This window comes from Amyelois transitella, chromosome 16 (assembly GCF_032362555.1).
Source record: "Amyelois transitella isolate CPQ chromosome 16, ilAmyTran1.1, whole genome shotgun sequence".
Taxonomy (NCBI): Eukaryota; Metazoa; Arthropoda; class Insecta; order Lepidoptera; family Pyralidae; genus Amyelois; species Amyelois transitella.
In genome coordinates this window covers 2,404,509-2,423,153 of record NC_083519.1, presented here as the reverse complement: position 1 = coordinate 2,423,153, position 18,645 = coordinate 2,404,509, and the positions used below count along the sequence as shown (strand labels likewise).

General features: G+C 35.8%; 1 protein-coding gene across 1 annotated transcript; it reads left to right on the top strand.

The window, feature by feature from the left end:
- Positions 1–11,403: 11,403 nt before the first annotated feature.
- LOC106143296 (serine protease persephone) lies at positions 11,404–18,027 on the top strand. The gene is made up of 10 exons (XM_013345343.2): positions 11,404–11,516; positions 12,001–12,047; positions 13,858–13,923; positions 14,026–14,242; positions 14,767–14,829; positions 14,918–14,994; positions 15,306–15,488; positions 15,815–16,031; positions 16,447–16,610; positions 17,206–18,027. The coding sequence occupies exons 1-10, from the start codon at positions 11,477–11,479 to the stop codon at positions 17,461–17,463; spliced, it is 1,332 nt and encodes a 443-aa protein (XP_013200797.2). The 5' UTR covers positions 11,404–11,476; the 3' UTR covers positions 17,464–18,027.
- The last annotated feature ends 618 nt before the right edge of the window (positions 18,028–18,645 follow it).

The following is an 18,645-nucleotide window of genomic DNA, read 5'->3' as shown; positions in this document are numbered from 1 at the left end:
AACTTTGTAGTGCCTCAAATAGTCTCCAAACACTAACTCTGAAAATAACGCGAACTTTGGCCGCGATTGGTTGCGCTATTGAAAATCTTTGCTGATTTTACGAAATCACTGACAATATAAGGTCTCATACATACTACTTTCATCAGTTCCCAAGCAATCTTAGAGTATGTCAGTATACAAACTGCATGTTCGAAAACTCGTCCGTCACGATGTTGGTTCCGGGCGATTTACAGCACCATTAAAAAGTTAAATTGTTCAGCCCGCTACCGAGGTGATACACTGGCTGGATTTTATGAATATATTTCGAAGAATATTTTTAAATTTGCTCCCATATTTTTAGAACATTTTGATTTCTTAGTTCAAACTTGGAACGTGGCGAGTTTTTAAAATAATATTTCTTAGTTTTAAACTTCATGTTTTGGAACTTGGCACGCCATAAATAAAAAGATGCACTCGTTGATAAAATGAACGATAACTTTGTTTGGATTATTTCTGTACGCGAAGAATTCAAAATAAGCTTAATAAGTTACAATATTCTTAGTAAAACACATCCATTACGTACATAATACTACATTTAACATTATTTTAGTAACATTCACTGTTAGAATTAGGCTAAGACTCAGATATCTGTAAGCCTCTTAGAAAGATCTCTCATTCACAATTCAATCAAAGAATAGATTATAAATTAATAAAAAAAAAACCATTTTTTTAACAATTTTATGCGCATATGCATAAAAAAATACATAATCAAATAAAGTAGATACAAAACAAAGGAAAATAAAACGTTAAATCACGCCGCCATTTTTTCATATTGTGAAAAATTATTCCACTTGCGCGTTTTTGCGTTATAAAATTTGGTGAGCCTGCGTTGAATTCTTAAGAGGCGAGTTATAAATAGGTTGTTACATGCAATAGTCTAAACAAGCTCTTGGGTTTGCGTGTGCGATCAACTTACTTGGTCGCCCGAGAACTGGGAGCAGAGAAATGTGGATATGACAACAAAATAAATTAAAAAAAAACAACAAAGGATTATATAGTATTAGTAGCTTTATATAAATAATAATAAGCTTTGAATAACCCAAGACGAAAAGGGCCTATAACAAAAAAGGCCTTGCTAAAAACTTAGTTAATAATCACAATATGAAACGTCCCATAGTTGTTCTATCAGTTTTTATGCACCATGTAAGTACTTAAAAATTCTATTGATATATTCTATTTTATTTATAATTTAAATTTCATCATAATCAGATCTACGGTTCGAAAGTTATCGAGTTAAACATACATACGACTGTTGGCTTTGTTTACCCCGCAAGGGATAAGGACGTGTTTATATGTATGTATACTCATAGATATAAAAAATGTTAATTCGTCCCAAGTAAAGTCCCTCTCTCGGTCAATTATTTCATTCATTATAGTTGTAATACATAACTTACATGCACACATGCTAAAATCACGTTTATATCACTTACGGGGTAGACAGAGCCAAAAGAAGAATTCTTTTCATGAAAATCGAAGGCGCTCGCTAAAACCACACGGCAGAATGGTTACGATTTACGATATACTATACCTACCAACAATACCTCATCCAAACATTCGTACGTCGAAACTGTAAGCAAAACACGTACGAACCGTTTGTTTCCATACATGGGAGACGCCAGTTCTGAAGCGGCGAAATTGTACAGAGAATTTGGGGATAACCCTGCGTAGAAATAAAGCATGAACGCGCTGTATTTTCGTGCTTTAAGCGATGGAAGCTTTAAATGGTGGTCGTAAAGAATTTGTCGGCATTTCTGGACGCCGTGAGGGTAATGCGTTGGACTACGTTTAAACAAAGCATAAATACCATTTAATCACGTCTATATCTCTTACGGGGTAGACAGAGCCAACAGTCTTCAAAAGACTGAAACACCACGTTTCGCTGTTTGGTTTGATCATAGAATTGAGATTCAAATAGTGACAGGTTGCTAACCCATCGCCTAAAAGAAGAATCCCAAGTATATAAGCCTATCCTTTAGTCGCCTTACGACATCCATGGGAGAGAGATGGAGTGGTCCTATTCTTTTTTCTATTGGTGCCGGGAACCACATGGCACTTTCTTTTTTAAAGCGGTAAAAAGTAATAGTACAAAACTAGAGAAAAGACAGACAAAAGAAGTTTACTAAACAAAAGACAACTTGAAAAAATAAAAGACACGAAGTAGACAAGAGTGTAGTCGTTAAATCGATACACATTGTGAGCGTACAAGGCGAAAAATACAAATTCATTTTTGATGAGAGAAATACCTTTACGTATTCATGAGGAGGCACGATTGAGAAATAATTCCCTCGAGAGGACTATGGGGCTCCGCTAAGACTTCTAATATGTAATAGATGTGACGTTAGATCGTTTTAACACGGATTTAAGGACGGATGTAGAAAAAAAACCGGGTTAATTTATGTATATAGTGATTAATTTTTGAATTTTGATAGTGATAATATAACATGTTATGTTAAAAGAAAATACAAGATTCATGCGTTATTTTACCAAAATTATTATCACAATCCCTCTGGTTCCAGTTGTATCCTCTTTACATACATATAATCACGTCTATATCCCTTGCGGGGTAGACAAAGTCTTGAAAATACTGATAGGCCACGTTCAGCTGTTTGGCTTACTTACTTATTCTATCTTCTTTACTAGTGCAATTATAGCAATTATAAATAGTATTAATTACCGAAAATCCAGCCTCTTAATTCTATATTATGTCTATGACGCCTGGGCTCTTTTTGATATCCAGGACCAAGTTGTTATCTCGCATGCTTTAGTGGAGTTTTTGTTCTAAAATCCACTCCTGTTTGTCTGTCTGTGGGTATAAAGAAGATTTTTTATTTTACGCATGATGTTGTTATGCGTCACATAGGGGTAGACAGAGCTAATATAATTTAAAACAATAATTCAGAAGCACAAGTGTTATGTTGAGTATTTCTAAGCTTTGAAATAGATGTCGATGTGAGGAAATATTTGTCACATATTACAAACATACATACATATATTCATCCCTTGCGGGGTAGACTGAGCCAACAGTTTTGAAAAGACTGATAGGCCACGTTCAGCTGTTAGGCTTAATAGAATTGAAATTCAAATAGTGACAGGTTGTTAGCCTATCGCCTAAAAGAAGAATCTATTCTAATATTTTAGAAAAGGATGTAGTGGTCCAATTCTTTTTAATTAGTGCCGGGAACCACACTGCATATAATAAAGTTAGTGACAATATCATTTAATTTATGTACCAACACAATTTGAAAGCAAACAGTCTTAGAATGACACAGTATACATACATTAAATCACGCCATTTCCCGGAGGGGTAGGCAGAGACTACATATTCCCACTTGCCACAATCTCTGAATGCTAACTTTTATATCTCTCTTGTATTATCACTCCGCATAGTATAATTAAAAACCTCCTTTTTTTAAAACAATCAAAACAAAATCACATCGTCAAAAGTATGTACATAGAGTCAAAACCAAATAAATAATAACGTTCCGTTTTCAAAAGTCGGTTAACCTTTTTGTTTGAAAATGTATGTAAACAGAGAATCAACTATTTTGTTCGTAACTATTAGAACATGCACAGTTGCCTTTTTCCGATATTACAGCCCAATGATCGTGTTGTTTGTCAGATGGAAAGTTATTTTGCTCTGGGTCAGTACACAAGCCTGTCTGACTGTTACACCGTGTCGATATTTAGTTTATTTGTTCGTATATCTTTATATAATCACGTTCATATCACTTGCGGGGTAGACAGAGCCGACAGGTACACAAACCTGTCTGACTGTTACACCGTGTCCATATTTCGTTTGTTGGTTTGTTATATCTTTATTTTACATAAATTTACGCATAACATATGTATAATCACGTCCATATCCCTTGCGGGGTAGACAGAGCCGACGACTGTGTTATTAGAAAGAATATAATAATAATGCAAGTCTGTCCATATGTGCAGCACTTAGTTTTGTTAAGATGAAATCATTCGACAATAGGAAAGTTTTTTGTACATAGAATATATTATGACTGAAACAATAAGTCAATTTGATGAGATGAGTCAAAGTGATCGGTCTGTAAATATACAAGTTGTTTCAATATCCATAATACATACATATGATCACGTCTATATCCCTTGCGGGGTAAACAGAGCCAACAGTCTTGAAAAGACTGATAGGCCACGTTCAGCTATTTGGCTTTAAGATAGAATTGAGATTCAAATAGTGACAGGTTGCTAGCCCATCGCCTAAAAGAAGAATCCCAAGTTTATAGACCTACCTCTTAGTCGCCTTTTACGACATCCATTGGAGAGATCTCTCTCCCATGGATGTGGAGTGGTCCTATTCCTTTTTTCTATTGGTGCCGGGTACGACACGGCATAAATTATAAATAACTTCATATTTCGCCCAGGTCGGTGTGACAGGCGGATAATAAAAATAATGCATTGTAAGGTAAATCTGCAAGATCAGCGCTGCGCCGGCCCCGGTAAAATAACAACAGAGATCCACCAATCGGATACAACGGTACCTAGTTACTGTATTTATTTCCATATCGGTGGATTTATAGCTCGGTTTGATTGAAAGTAAATATTAATACTTTGTCATAAAATTTGGGTAATGAACACCGTGGATTAATGATTATATTCGTTTTGGCTTGATACACAATCATTACTATTTAAACTTGTACAAGCTAAAAACTTATTCGAAATTGTTATTAAGTTATACCTAAGTATAATCACGTCTATATCCCTTGCGGGCTCGACAGAGCCAACAGTCTTGAAAAGACTGATAGGCCACGTTCAGCTGTTTGGCTTTATGATGGAATTGAGATTCAAATAGTGACAGGTTGCTAGCCCATCGTCTAAAAGAAGAATCCCAAGTTTACAAGCCTATCCCTTAGTCGCCTTTTACAAAATCCATGGGAACGAGATGGAGTGGTCCGATTCGCTCTGTATAAGTTAACAAGGAGTTCACTTGCCGCTAGAAATCAGGTTAATTAAAATAAAAAATTAAAACACAAAATCGCAGTGTTTATTTTGACACACAGTCTGTAATATTTTATATTGTATAAGCTTAAAACTAATTCAGAGCTATTATAAATTTCCTTCTCGTAGTTTTTCAGACAAAGCCGCGGGCTGCGCTAGACGTTAAGATCTGTTTGGATGTAAGTTGGATTCGCTTTGTATAAGTTGTGGTGCTCCACAAGGAGTTCACTTGCCGCTAAAACTAATAAGGCATTCGTGCGCAGCATTTTGTGATTTTAGAGCTTGTTAAGGAACGGGTTGTGTATATTTACAACGAATGATCACAAGATCGTAAAACAATATAAATTAGTTAATAATAAAATGATAGAATGCACGAAACTTAATACATAATCTGAATTTTAGTTATAATTTTGACGCCCTAAATGTTTTAAATTCATTCAAAATACGGTGGGAAAGTTCATTTCAAAAATTATTTAAGAATAAGTATCAGTGATAATTATTGGAAAAGCGAAAAAAACTTAGTTATAATTTTTAAATAGTGTTTCGGACACGCCCAATAAATTTGCACTTCGCTATATTTCAAGCAGTGTTTCCTTTATTGATGTCTTTATTTCACAAATGTTTTAGTTGTTGTGGAACTAAATCTAAATAATTGAACACCACAACAAAAATAAGTCATCATGCCTTTTATAGTGTTGTATTATTATCTTCTGTCACAATATAAGTTGTTGAAAAAAGTTGTTTATATAAGATGGGAAACCGACCCATTCTTTGGATAGTTTAGAGTCCACCTCGGCATAGACTTGAATTGACTTGACTACTTAAATGCAAAAGATTTGTGAATTTAATACATGCATACATACGTATAGTCACATCTATATCCCTTGCGGGAAAGACTGAGCCACCAATCTTGAAAAGACTGAAAGGCCACGTTAAAGTGTATTGCTTTATGATTGAATTAAATATCTACCTAATAGTGTCAGGTCGCTAGCTCATCGCCTACAAGAGGAATCCCAAGTTTATAAGCCAATGAATTAAAAAGCAGTTGTAAATTTAAGATAGTGTATAGCATCCTTTATAATAAATGCTGTATTTTGGTCTAAAACTACACGAGACAATAGCTTCTTGATGTAAACTTCGTAGTTCACTCAAAGAATAACGGGTGTTGCTTGTAATGGCACAAAACAAAGCCTTAACTGCGACAGACTTTAAGATCTGAATTTCGGACATAAAGTAAGAGTACTTTGTTTTGTGTACTAAGACTCAACGCTCTCGGTAGAACGAAATTTATAAAAGTATAATTGTACGAAGATACGATTTAATGTGAATTTGAATTGATAAAAACCTTTCTTGTGATGTTTCTGTTAATCCCAGGCATTAATTTCTTTAAAGGTATTTATTATAAAATATAATATTTTCTTGAATATATTTCTTTAAAAGTGTTTATTATGAAATATAGTATCGTTGGGTTAGTATCTCTTAACACAAGCCTTGCTAATTCAATCTGTGAAATACCACCATATATATATTTTTTGTATTCTTTATTTAATGAAGCCTTTAGGGAATTTAGTAGAAACTAGAAGTTCATTGGTTTGAAAACTAAACAAATTAGTCTTAAAAAATTTCAAAATTAACATACTTTATCTCTTAACAAACTAACAATACGTCAAAGATACAACACAACCTACAAGCCTGTATTAAAGTTAGATTAGACCGAATCAGTGGGAGTCCTCGACTTGAATGAACGCTCTAAGTGGTGTGCCCTCACTTCAAACTTGGAGGACGAATAATGGCAGAGAATAATTGAATTTTAACCAATTCTCGCGGACTTCTGTCTAGTAATACCAAACCAGCGTAACTTGACCTCCTAACCCTGGCGTGTTTCATATAAAAGAAGAGAAGTTTCTATGATCACTTTATACTTTGAGGGGTCAATGTGAGTGGTCGTGACACCCTTGGTCTTTCAAAGGGTCTAACGGAATAAAATGCACTTAGTGAGCGACTGTTTTGTGCCGACCTTTCAGCTGAGAAACAAGATTATGTGGAGTGATAGGCGTGAGGTGGTCCATTCGATTGACACTATAGGTCGATATCTTTTGATGTGAATAGACTCTTTATACTCAATTTCTTAACGTGCGTATCGGGATAAATTTTATTGGGAATTGAAGGGGAATTAATGGAGTACCTTTCTATAGATTGACGCTTATTTATTCCGCTTTAGGCGTAAAAGTTCTTACGGTACTAAAATTTGTAAAGTCTATAAACCTAGTGATTTTATGCATGTAACAGAGGGCTATCGAAAAGGAACATACTTGGTGTTCTGTAACCAGTTCCTTCTTTCTTCTGTAAGCATCCTTACCATTCTAGAGACCCGGGGTACACCTTTGACCATGGATTATTACACTAAGCGAAGTCATCTGATCTCTGCAACCTTTGCAGATGAACCTAACCCGTATTAGATCATGTTTATAGATCTATTTGCCTGAATGTGCAGGTTTTAATCACGATGTTTCCTCTAACCGTAAAAGCAACGGTTAGTATTCAAAGTAATGTATATAACATAAAAAATAGTATAGGTAGGTATTGGGAAAGTGACTACACCAATGAGATGGTTATGGCTGAAAATAATATATTTTGACTCTTTAATTCTTCATACATAACATTTTGATATAGAATTGAGAAAAATAACAATATTTAGCGCATGCAAAACTGAAGTAAAGTACATACGTTTTTAAGGAAAATTGTTTCCACGTTGAAATTAAACGTAATTATGTTTGTTTTTTTACACAAAATGTCTCTCACAAGTTTGTGAGCTAAGGCGGAAGTTTCGCGAAGTATTTAAAAACTAAAATAGCTTCTTTTGTTCCCGGCAGCTTACACAAATTAAAGTTGAAACTCAGTTTGGGTTCGTATTTAAATGGTAGTTAAACAAAAAAACTGCGTTTGTGAATTCTTGAGACCTCTGTGACTTGGGTTTGGAAAGGTTCTTATAATGGGCGACTTGGACCCCTGAGTGGGTCAAGATGAAAAATGATCTTTTCAAATTGATCTAATTTTGGATAGCCATATTGAATACTATAAAGGGAATGTTAAATTTTTTTGTATAGTATCTGATTTTTTAATCTAACATTGTACCTTCTTTGTTTTAATTTTGGAAGGCGTATTAATTTTCGTCCAAAATAACGAACGACTGAAGTCAGTATTATGACGTCACCTGACATTCTGTCCAATCACAGGGCTCCGTGAAAAATGGTAGATAACATTAATATGGAAAACTTTTCTCGGGAGTGATAAATGATCCCAGATAAAATACAAATTACGAAACGGAACGGTATGAGAGTATTTATATTGTACTTATTTGATGGAATTGATAGATGACCTTTGATAATGAGATTTTGACCTCGGGAATCGATGGTTGAATCATTAGACACGAGATTAAAGGCTAGACATAGATTCTCTCCTTTTCTTTACATCTCAGGTCTGCTCCTGCATGGAGTACTGTTCGCGTCTGTGGAATAGATCCGCCCACTTCAGAAAATGATTTAGGGATGAGCACTTTTATCCCCTTAAACAAAAGAGCGAGTAGTCGAATAGGTAAGGTGCGCAAAAAAGGCACAGGCTTCAACTTGCTTTAGTCCCGGTTATATGCTCACCACTTTAGAGGGGAGCCTGGGGTATGCCTTTGACCATGGATCCTGGATTGGGTGAGTCAGGTTCTTTACACGAAGACTTCCATCTGATCTTCGCAACCTTTGCAGGGGAACTTAACCCGTATTGGGTCGATCAAGGTTACACATTCAGACACCTGAATGTTTCCTCACGATTTTTCCCTCGCCTTGAAAGCATCGGTCTGTATTCAAACTAATGTACATAACTATGAAAATAGTCATTGTTACATGGTCAAGTTGGGATTCAAACGTGTACCTTTTATGCACATCATGCATTTTGACGGCCTCTGTGGCGCAGCGGTAGTGCGCTTGTCTGTGTCACCGGAGGTCCCGGGTTCGAATCCCGGCCAGGGCATGATGAGAAACGAACTTTCTCTGATTGGCCTGGGTCTTGGATGTTTATCTATATACGTATTTATTATAAAATATAGTATCGTTGAGTTAGTATCTCGTAACACAAGTTTCGAACTTACTTCGAGGCTAACTCAATCTGTGTAATTTGTTCCGTATATATTTATATTTTTTTATTTTAACCTTACCAATTCGAGCACCAACGCTCTAAGTATGAACAATAGTATATTATCTTTAATACTGATTGTCCAGTTTCCTTATTACATACATGCATATGGTCACGTCCATATCCCTTGCGGGGTAGACAGAGCCAACAGTCTCGAATAGACTGAACGGCCACGTTCAGCTATTTGGCTTAATGATAGAATTGAGATTCAAATAGTGACAGGTTGCTAGCCCATCGCCTCAAAAAGAATCCCAAGTTTATAAGCCTAACCCTTAGTCGCCTTTTACGACATCCATGGGTAAGAGATGGAGTGGACCTATTCTTTTTTGTATTGGTGCCGGGAACCACACGGCACCAATAACAATAGTATATTATCTTTAATACTGATTGTCCAGTTTCCTTATTAGAGTGAGCAAATTCTTAGAGCGTGCTCAAATGAACGTGAGGGCAATATTGTGCTCGCGCCTGACACGGGTACCACCCTCGTCCTGTTTTCCTGTTAATTTCGCACGTCCGTTCACAATTCCATGTTAAGATCCGAATGTTTAGATTAAATTAAATAGGTGTAAGCGGATAATAAACTTGGGATTCCCCTTTTAGGGGTTTAGGCTAGCAACGAGTCTTTAACGACGTCAACGAGGCTAGTGCCGTGTGGTTCCCGGCACCATTGCAAAAAAGAATAGGACCACTCCATCTCTTTCCCACGGATGTCGTAAAAGGCGACTAAGGGATAGGCTTATAAACTTAGGAGTCCTCTTTTAGGCGATGGGCTAGCAACCTGTCACTATTTGAATCTCAATTCTATCACTAAGCCAAACAGCTGAGCGTGGCCTATCAGTCTTTTCAAGATTGGTGGCTCTGTCTACCCCGCTAGGGATATAGACGTGATCATATGTATGTATGTATGTACGAGTCTTTACGTATGTATGTAAAATTTATGGGGACAATAATTACAGAAGCCACAGACATGTGCCGTGTGGTTTCCAGCACTTTAGAATAGAACAGGGAAAGATGTCGTTAAAGGGGCTAATGGATAGGGTTATAAATTTGAGATTCTTCTTTAAGGCGATGGGCTAGCAACCTATCTCTATTTTAATCTCAATTCTATACATATGGTCACGTCTATATCCCTTGCGGGGTAGACACAGCCAACAGTCTTGAAAAGACTGAACGGCCACGTTCAGCTATTTGGCTTAATGATAGAATTGAGATTCAAATAGTAACAGGTTGCTAACCCATCGCCTAAAAAAATACTAAGTTTGTAAGCCTATCCCTTAGTCGCGTTTTACGACATCCATGGGAAAGAGATGGGAGTGGTTCTATTCTTTTTTGTATTGGTGCCGGGAACCACACGGCAATTTAAGCCAAAGCTGAACATCGCCTATCAGTCAAGACTGTCGGCTTTAACTGCATCCAAACATAAAATCACGCCTCTTACCCGGAGGGGTAGACAGATACTATAATATCTTTCCTCTTGCCACCGACCCCTGCATTTATCTTTCGCTCCATCCAAAGTCGTGAATACCAGGCGACATTTTTAATTCAATAATCTAACTTATCTTGTTCGGAGTAATGATGAAATAGACCAGTTGCCTAATATTAATGATAGCTATATAGCAGTAATGGCTCAATTCTTCTTGATTAAATTGATCATGCTTCACTGGTTTCATATTAATAATCAGGTTATATGACATTATAACGGCAATAAACCTTACCTAGATATATTAAATTAGAGTTTGTATCAAGACCTAGGCTACATATGTACAGATAGACAAAACTGATATTGTTGAACTATATATATAAGAATTCACTAATAATAAAGAGAACAGATTTGTATTTTTATGTAACGAATTAACTCACAATCTCTATATATACATATAGTCACGTCCATATTCCTCGCGGAGAAGACAGATCCAACATTCTTGAAGACTGAAAGGCATCTATTAGCTGAATGGCTTCATTAAGGAATTGAGATTCAAATAGTGACAGGTTGCTGGCCCATCGCCTACGAAGAGTATCCCAAGTTTATTAGCAATGTTATTCTTTGTTATTATAAACAGGGATTTCCACGGTTCAATCTATGTTTACCTACTTCTGTTATTATTGCGCTAAATATAGTCCAGTTTAACTAACAGTCGGACAGTTATTTTCGTATTGTTTATCGCGGCATGTAGACTTTAGGCACATAATTATTAGTACTTTATTGTATTTTAGGATTAAACGAGTTGTCCCAGTCTGAGATTTCAGAACAGACGCATTACTTGTATTTAACAAATATAACGTGACGATGTGTATTACAATTAATGTAATAATTATTATATGTTTCGGTAAGTTATCTTTCATGTTATTGTTTAGTAGATGAAATTGAATTTTCATACATACATACATATGGTCACGTCTATATCCCTTGTGGGATAGACAGAGCCAACAGTCTTGAAAATACTGATGAGCCACGCTCAGTTATTTGGCTTAATGATAGAATTGAGATTCAAATAGTGACAGGTTGCTTAAAAAAATAATTTGTAAGACTATCCCTTAGTCGCCTCTTACGACATCCATAGGAAAGAGATGTGAGTGGTCCTATTCTTTTTTGTACTGGTGCCGGGAACCATACGGCACTGATTTTCGAATTTATAATTTGGTCTTCTCCCTCCTGGCTTTAGTCCCGGTTGCATCCTCCCCTCTCTGGAGAGGGGGGACGTATTCATGTGAATTTTCTGATGTTATAATAAATTATATTTATTTTTTAATTTATTTGTGTCTGTGTGTTAATGAAATGTAACAATACTACTGCATTTCTTTTATTTACAGTAAACATAAATGGTATTTCTTTAAGAGATATTGCAAGAACCAAACGGGTGAGATATTAAGATATTAATTTTGCATACATACATTTACATATAATCACGTCTATATCCCTTGCGGGGTGGACAGAGCCAACAGCCTTGAAAAAGACTGATATGCCACGTTCAGCTGTATGGCTTAACAATAGAATTGAGATTCAAATAGTGACAGGTTGCTAGCCCATCGCCTAAAAGAAGAATGCCAAGTTTATAGGCCTATCTTAGTCGTTTCTACGACACATAAGAAATGAGATGGAGTGGTCCTATTATTTTTTTTATATTGGTGCCGGTAACCACACGGCACAGTAAGTGATGCATGCAACGTATCACTCATTTATATGCTGTCATTAGAAAATCTCAAGCTAGTCACCTAAAGTGTAATTGGGAATGTTGAACGACAGAAAATTTAATTAAAAAATTAAACTACAAAGGCGATAATTTTAATTGGGACCACCGCTGATATTAAGCGTTTGTTGATGAAACGTATTATATTTGGTTTCTCATAATCTTCAGATTCCAGTGATATTATTTGTCGAGCCTTATCTCGACTGAGCTTATGATAACAATAATCAAAAATACTTATATGAATTAAACAGTTTTGTTCAACGCCCCTTTATAATAAATGTGGAATTCATCAATTAGACGTATAAACATCAGAAAACGCTATACCTACCATCCAAAATAATTGCGCCATAAAAAAAAATTGAAAATACCTTTGGCATTTATAAATTAGGTAGGTATCATATAACTGTTGGCGATATTCAATTTTTGCTTGAGGAAAATATAAACTTTTTGTGGTTTAAGATACTCGTCTCGTACATTGACTCTACAATGATTCAACATTTACAAATAAATATTTTTTTACGTTGTCATTAATATTATTGCTATAAAGAGCATCGGTAAGTATTCAAACTAATATTAATAACTTCGAAAGTAATCATTGGTACATGGCCGTGGTGGGATTCAAACCTGTGCCTTTCTGCGCATCACGCATTTTAACCAGGCACCTTACCAATTCGACCACCGACGCTCTATTTTGACGGCCTCTGTGGCGCAGCGGTAGTACGCTTGTCTGTGACACCAGAGGTCCCGGGTTCGAATCCTGGCCAGGGCATGATGAGAAAAGAACTTTTTCTGATTGGCCTGGGTCTTAGATGTTTATCTATATAAGTATTTATTATAAAATATAGTATCGTTGAGTTAGTATCTCGTAACACAAGTCGCGAACTTACTTCGAGGCTAACTCAATCTGTGTAATTTGTCCCGTATATATTTATTACATTTATTTATTTATTTTATGAAGTATTAGAGGCCGCCCGCGACTTCATCTGTATGGAAACCCTATCAATCCCACGGTAACTCCGGGATAAAAAGTACCGTACCTATATGTTATTCTGGGTCTTCAGCTACCTACATACCAAATTTCATCGTAATCGGTTCAGTAGTTTTTGCGTGAAAGAGTAACAAACATCCATACTGACATACCCACAAACTTTCGCATTTATAATATTAGTAGGAACATTTATCTTAATAAGCCAAGAGAATAAGACGGAATATAAGGTAACTACTACCGAATTATTAGTCTCTTTAAGACTTTTGGTTCTGTCTACCCCGCAAGGGTTATAGACGTGACAATATGAGGGAATGAATTTGCATGTAAAAAATTTGGAGAGTTTTTTACGGACGCCAGCCCTATATGGCATTCCTGATAGTTCCAGCTTCATGCAGACTATGTCTTTTCTGAAGTGGCTCTGCTGTTTTCACAATGTCTCTAAATGTTGTTGTTGTTGTACAAAGATCTCTTATACATTTTATTTTCTTCTAGCAAATCCTTGAAGTTGAGGAAAATTGGGTTTGGGGTTATTATGAAAATAACACTCCTATTTCGAAGGTGAATTATTTTCTTGATCAATTTCGATATTTGTTTACTTGATTTTAAAATTAATTTAGTCGAGCAAATTTTAAATTATGATGTTTTTTTTATTGTTTACAGGAAAATAAAGCTAAGATAATCAGTACTTCTACAGAGGCATCTTTTCTTAAAGCTACAAAGGCGCCTTTAGAACAATTAAGACAAGACACAACTATAACAACGCAAATTAATTCAACGCCTACTTCTACTTCTTCTCCTGAAACGACTACACGTAATTTTTGTGATCCAATCCCGAAGCCGGATTTTAAGGGGCCAGGTCTAAGAGTCAACGAGGAAAGTAAGATTGTATTAGATCTATGGAATATATTGTGATGCCACTATCAAAAATATAATACATATATATAATCACGTCTATATCACGGGTTAGACAGAGCCACGTTCAGCTGTTAGGCTTAATGATAGAAATGAGATTCAAATAGTGACAGGTTGTAAGCCCATCACCTATAAGAAGAATCCCAAGTTTATAAGCTTATCCCTTAGTCGCCTTTTACAATACCCATTAGAAAGAGATGGCCCCTCCATCTCTTTCCTATTAATTTTTATATTGGTACCGGGAACTACACAGCACTTTTTTTGCAAATGTTTATAATAGCGTTTTGTGTGGAAATATGGTTCCGTGTCCAATTATTAAACATACATACATACATACACATGGCCACGTCTATATCCCCTGCGGGGTAGACAGAGCCAACAGTCTTGAAAAGCCTGAATGGCCACGTTCAGCTATTTAGCTTAATGATAGAATTATTAAAACTGTTTTAAATTAAGCTGTGTGCTCAAAGCGAAAGTACTTTTTTCCAGAATGTATGGGTTACATTTGGGAGTTACAAAATAGAATTAAAATGCAACAACAAGATGAAATATGTAAGTTTTTGTATATATATGGCTTATCAAATTATATCTCATTGTACTCGTATTGTAAATATCTATATAATCAGTATAAAATGTTCAGGTAACCCGCGTAAATTATGGAACATCAATCACGCAATTGGAGGTCGACTAACGGAAACTGGAGAATTCCCCCATATGGTAAATAGAATAAATACACTGTTTAATAATGGTACAAAAAATATATATTAAAAAAATTAGTTGAAATTTATGCATAATTGCATGTATGCATTGTGTATCATGTATCAGTGTAGCATAGAATGGTAGACCAAATAAATGAACGAATAAATGAGTGAATTAGTGTGAAGAGTGGAAGAGTGAGAAGTGAAGAGTGAATGAATGAAAAGTGAATTAATTAAAAGCGAATGAACGAATATATTAATAAACAAATAGTTAAATTCCATACATCGAACTTAAGGTTTGAAGAATTGTAATAATTTTAATAATTCCAGGGTGCTTTAGGTTGGAAAGCAGTGGTGGGAACGTGGATCTTCAAATGTGGTAGCTCACTCATCAGTCATAATTTTGTTCTGACCGCGGCTCACTGTGCAAAAGCATCTTCTAGAGACTCTTCTTTAGCTGATCCTATACCGAAAATTGTAAGATTGGGTGACAAAATTATCGTTGACGTAAAAGTAAGAACATACCTTTTAAATTTATATCGAATGTAATGACACAACCATATAGTCACGACTATATCTTTGTAGGGTAGACAGGGTCAACAGTCTTTAAAAGACTGAAAGGCCACGTTCAGCTGTATGGCTTAAGATGGAATGCTAGCCCACTGCCAATAAGAAGAAGTTTATTAGCCTTTCTCTTAGTCACCTTTTACGACATCCATGGGAAAGAAATGGAATGGCCAAGTGCCGGGAACCACACGGCACCAAATTGCTTAATCATTAAGATGATACTCTTAAATGCTACCAAATCCACTCAAACACAAATTCTGTTCGTGTTCCAGAATCATTTCAGATTCCCAACAGACGCAAACATTTCCAGGATCATAGTGCATCCCCAATACGTTTCTCCTGTTAAGTACTACGATATAGCACTAATGCAATTGGAAAAACCAGTACAATTCACGAGGCTCATCCAACCAGCTTGCTTGTGGAACAGTTTCTATACTGGCGATGCAGGACATCTAGCAACTCTGACTGGTTGGGGAGTTGTTAAATCTGGTAAGTTGTAGTGAATCATGAAAATATTCACTCCTGCAGCTTTTACTAATAGGGGCATCATTGGTGTAATTATTTAGTCAAGATATACGCCTTTGTTCATGCCGCTTTCAGCAAGCCGTAAAGTAGTATCTATATGCTGAAGCAATTATTAAAATTAATAGTTGTAAATCTTCTTGTAATTAATATGTGGTTGTAAATTAAGGTCGTCCTGACCCTTTGTCAGGTCAAGAGTGCCCGAAAACGCCGAGCTTGCATGAAGAGAGTTATGAATGTGGACGAAGCGATGGAAGTATGCAGAGATCGTGGCAAGTGGAAAGATGTGGTCTCTGCTTACCCCTCCGGGATAAAGGCGTGACTTTGTTATGTTATGTAAATCTTCTTTAATTTGATTATTCTGTTAAAACATTATTTACAGGATCCCTCGACATTTCACCAGAACTACAGGCAGCTACGGTTAATGTCTTAGATACGGCACAATGCGATGAACTTCTAAAGAATTCACAAAATCGGAACTGGAGAGGGTTTCAGGAACATCAGCTGTGTGCTGGGAAGTTAGAGGGCGGAGTTGATTCTTGTCAGGTTGGTTAGATTAAGCTACTATCGTTGATATATTTGACGAATGAAGACGTGAATTACATACCTACATATAATCTCGTTTATATCCCTTGCGAGGTAGACAGAGCCAACAGTCTTAAAAAAATGATAGGCCACGTTCATTTTTGACTTAATGTTAGAATTGAGATTAAAAAAAGTGACAGGTGGCTAGCCTGTCGCCTAAAAGAAGAATCCCAAAACGTGAATCACGAGTATTTATTATTTTTTTGCACATAGACTATAGCTATTTCAGTCATCCCTTCAATAGAAGAATCAATTAATATTTTCGGTAACCACGCCTTTTTTTTGAAGGTGTAGTCAGAGATGACGCCTTACCACTTGCTTTATTCTCTGCATATTTTTGATTTACACAGTCACGTCTATATCCCTTGCGGGGAAGACAAAGCCAACAGTTTTAAAAATACTGATAGGTCACGTTCAGCTGTTTGGCTTGATGATAGAATTTGAATTACACAGATTTATCAATATTTTAACGCAAGCTTGTCAGTTATGGGTAATTTTGATTTGACTTTTAACCAGAATGTTTCCAAGTTTATTATTATTATTTTAATACTTCCAGGGTGATTCCGGGGGACCTCTACAAATGAAGATACCGATACCTAAAGAGCTTACAGATAAACAAGGTTCCATGCACTATATCATCGGTGTCATATCATTCGGTGTAGGTTGTGCGCATCCGAACCTTCCCGGGATTTATACAAGAGTGTCCTCTTTCGTCGACTGGATTGAAGGTATTGTTTGGAAGAATGAAACAAATGTAGATACAATTAAAACAGAATTAAATCTTAGCAGAAACTACATACCGCCCCTTATATGAGTCCTTTGAGATAATTATATTTAAATAATAACCAAAATGTAAAGAAAACTGTCTGGATAAAAAAAACCTTTTGTTGTTTTGTTATTATAAGTTAAAATTTTCTCTTTTTTTTCATTCCGCTGTTATATGTTTATTCTATTCATATTCGCTAGTTTTATACGTACTTCTTGTGTGGGGAGAGTCTTGTGCACTGAGATACAAGCCCTGCTTAGTACAGACACCAGTCTCTCACAAACTTACTTTGTATAGTTATAGTAAACTTTTCTGTAAATATTTTAATCTCAATTCTATCATTAAGCCAAATAGCTGAACGTGGCCATTCAGTCTTTTCAAGACTATTGGCTTTGTCTACCCCGCAAGGGATATAGACGTGCCCATATGTACGAATGTATGTATTTTAATTTAAGTTTGTGTAGAGAAAAATAAAGAAATTTAAATTTGGACAATAACACATTCGGTGTTTATGTCCACACCTCGTATTGACCTTAGTTGTTTTTTGATATCACAACTAAGCTCGCTTCAAAACTACACTTTTCATGTAATAATACCCAGATTTATAATAAAACTACAGGCTTCTGAATAAGACTGGTTTTATTTGTGGCGGTGTGAGTCAAAGCTTAAAAATTTTGACACTTTATATTATAAAAATCTTCGATCCACTTATTGTAAGGTAATATTTTTAGGTAAGTTACACCCTATGACATTCACGGAGGTACTGGTCCAAGAGAATGCCTGAACTGCGCATAGGTACTTTCAAAACTAAACATTTGACAACAACGTTGAAACCTCGTAGTGCAAAATGGAATAATGCTTCGTGGTAAGGGAGGGGATAATATAATAAATGAATGAATTATCTCACCTTTTATATTGCACACTATTAAAAGAAAGAATATAAGTAAAGAATATATATTATCTTATTAGGCGACTAAGGGATAGGCTTATAAACTTAGGATTCCTCTTTTAGGCGATGGGCTAGCAACCTGTCACTATTTGAATCTCGGTTCTATCATTAAGCCAAATAGCTGAACGTGGCCATTCAGTCTTTTCAAGACTGTTGGCTCTGTCTACCCCGCAAGGGATATAGACGTGATCATATGTAGTATGTATGTTATTAGTTAATACTACATTTAAAAGTACAATAAGTGAATATCTGTGTATTCGTATGACAAATAAATTCATTAA

Bases quoted from the DNA above. Each gene is read 5' to 3' on its own strand.
- LOC106143296 (XM_013345343.2), top strand. From the start codon at position 11,477: ATGTGTATTACAATTAATGTAATAATTATTATATGTTTCG. The intron at 11,517-12,000 runs GTAAGTTATCTT...TTTTATTTACAG, and splicing joins AATAATTATTATATGTTTCG to TAAACATAAATGGTATTTCT. The intron at 13,924-14,025 runs GTGAATTATTTT...TATTGTTTACAG, and splicing joins ATAACACTCCTATTTCGAAG to GAAAATAAAGCTAAGATAAT.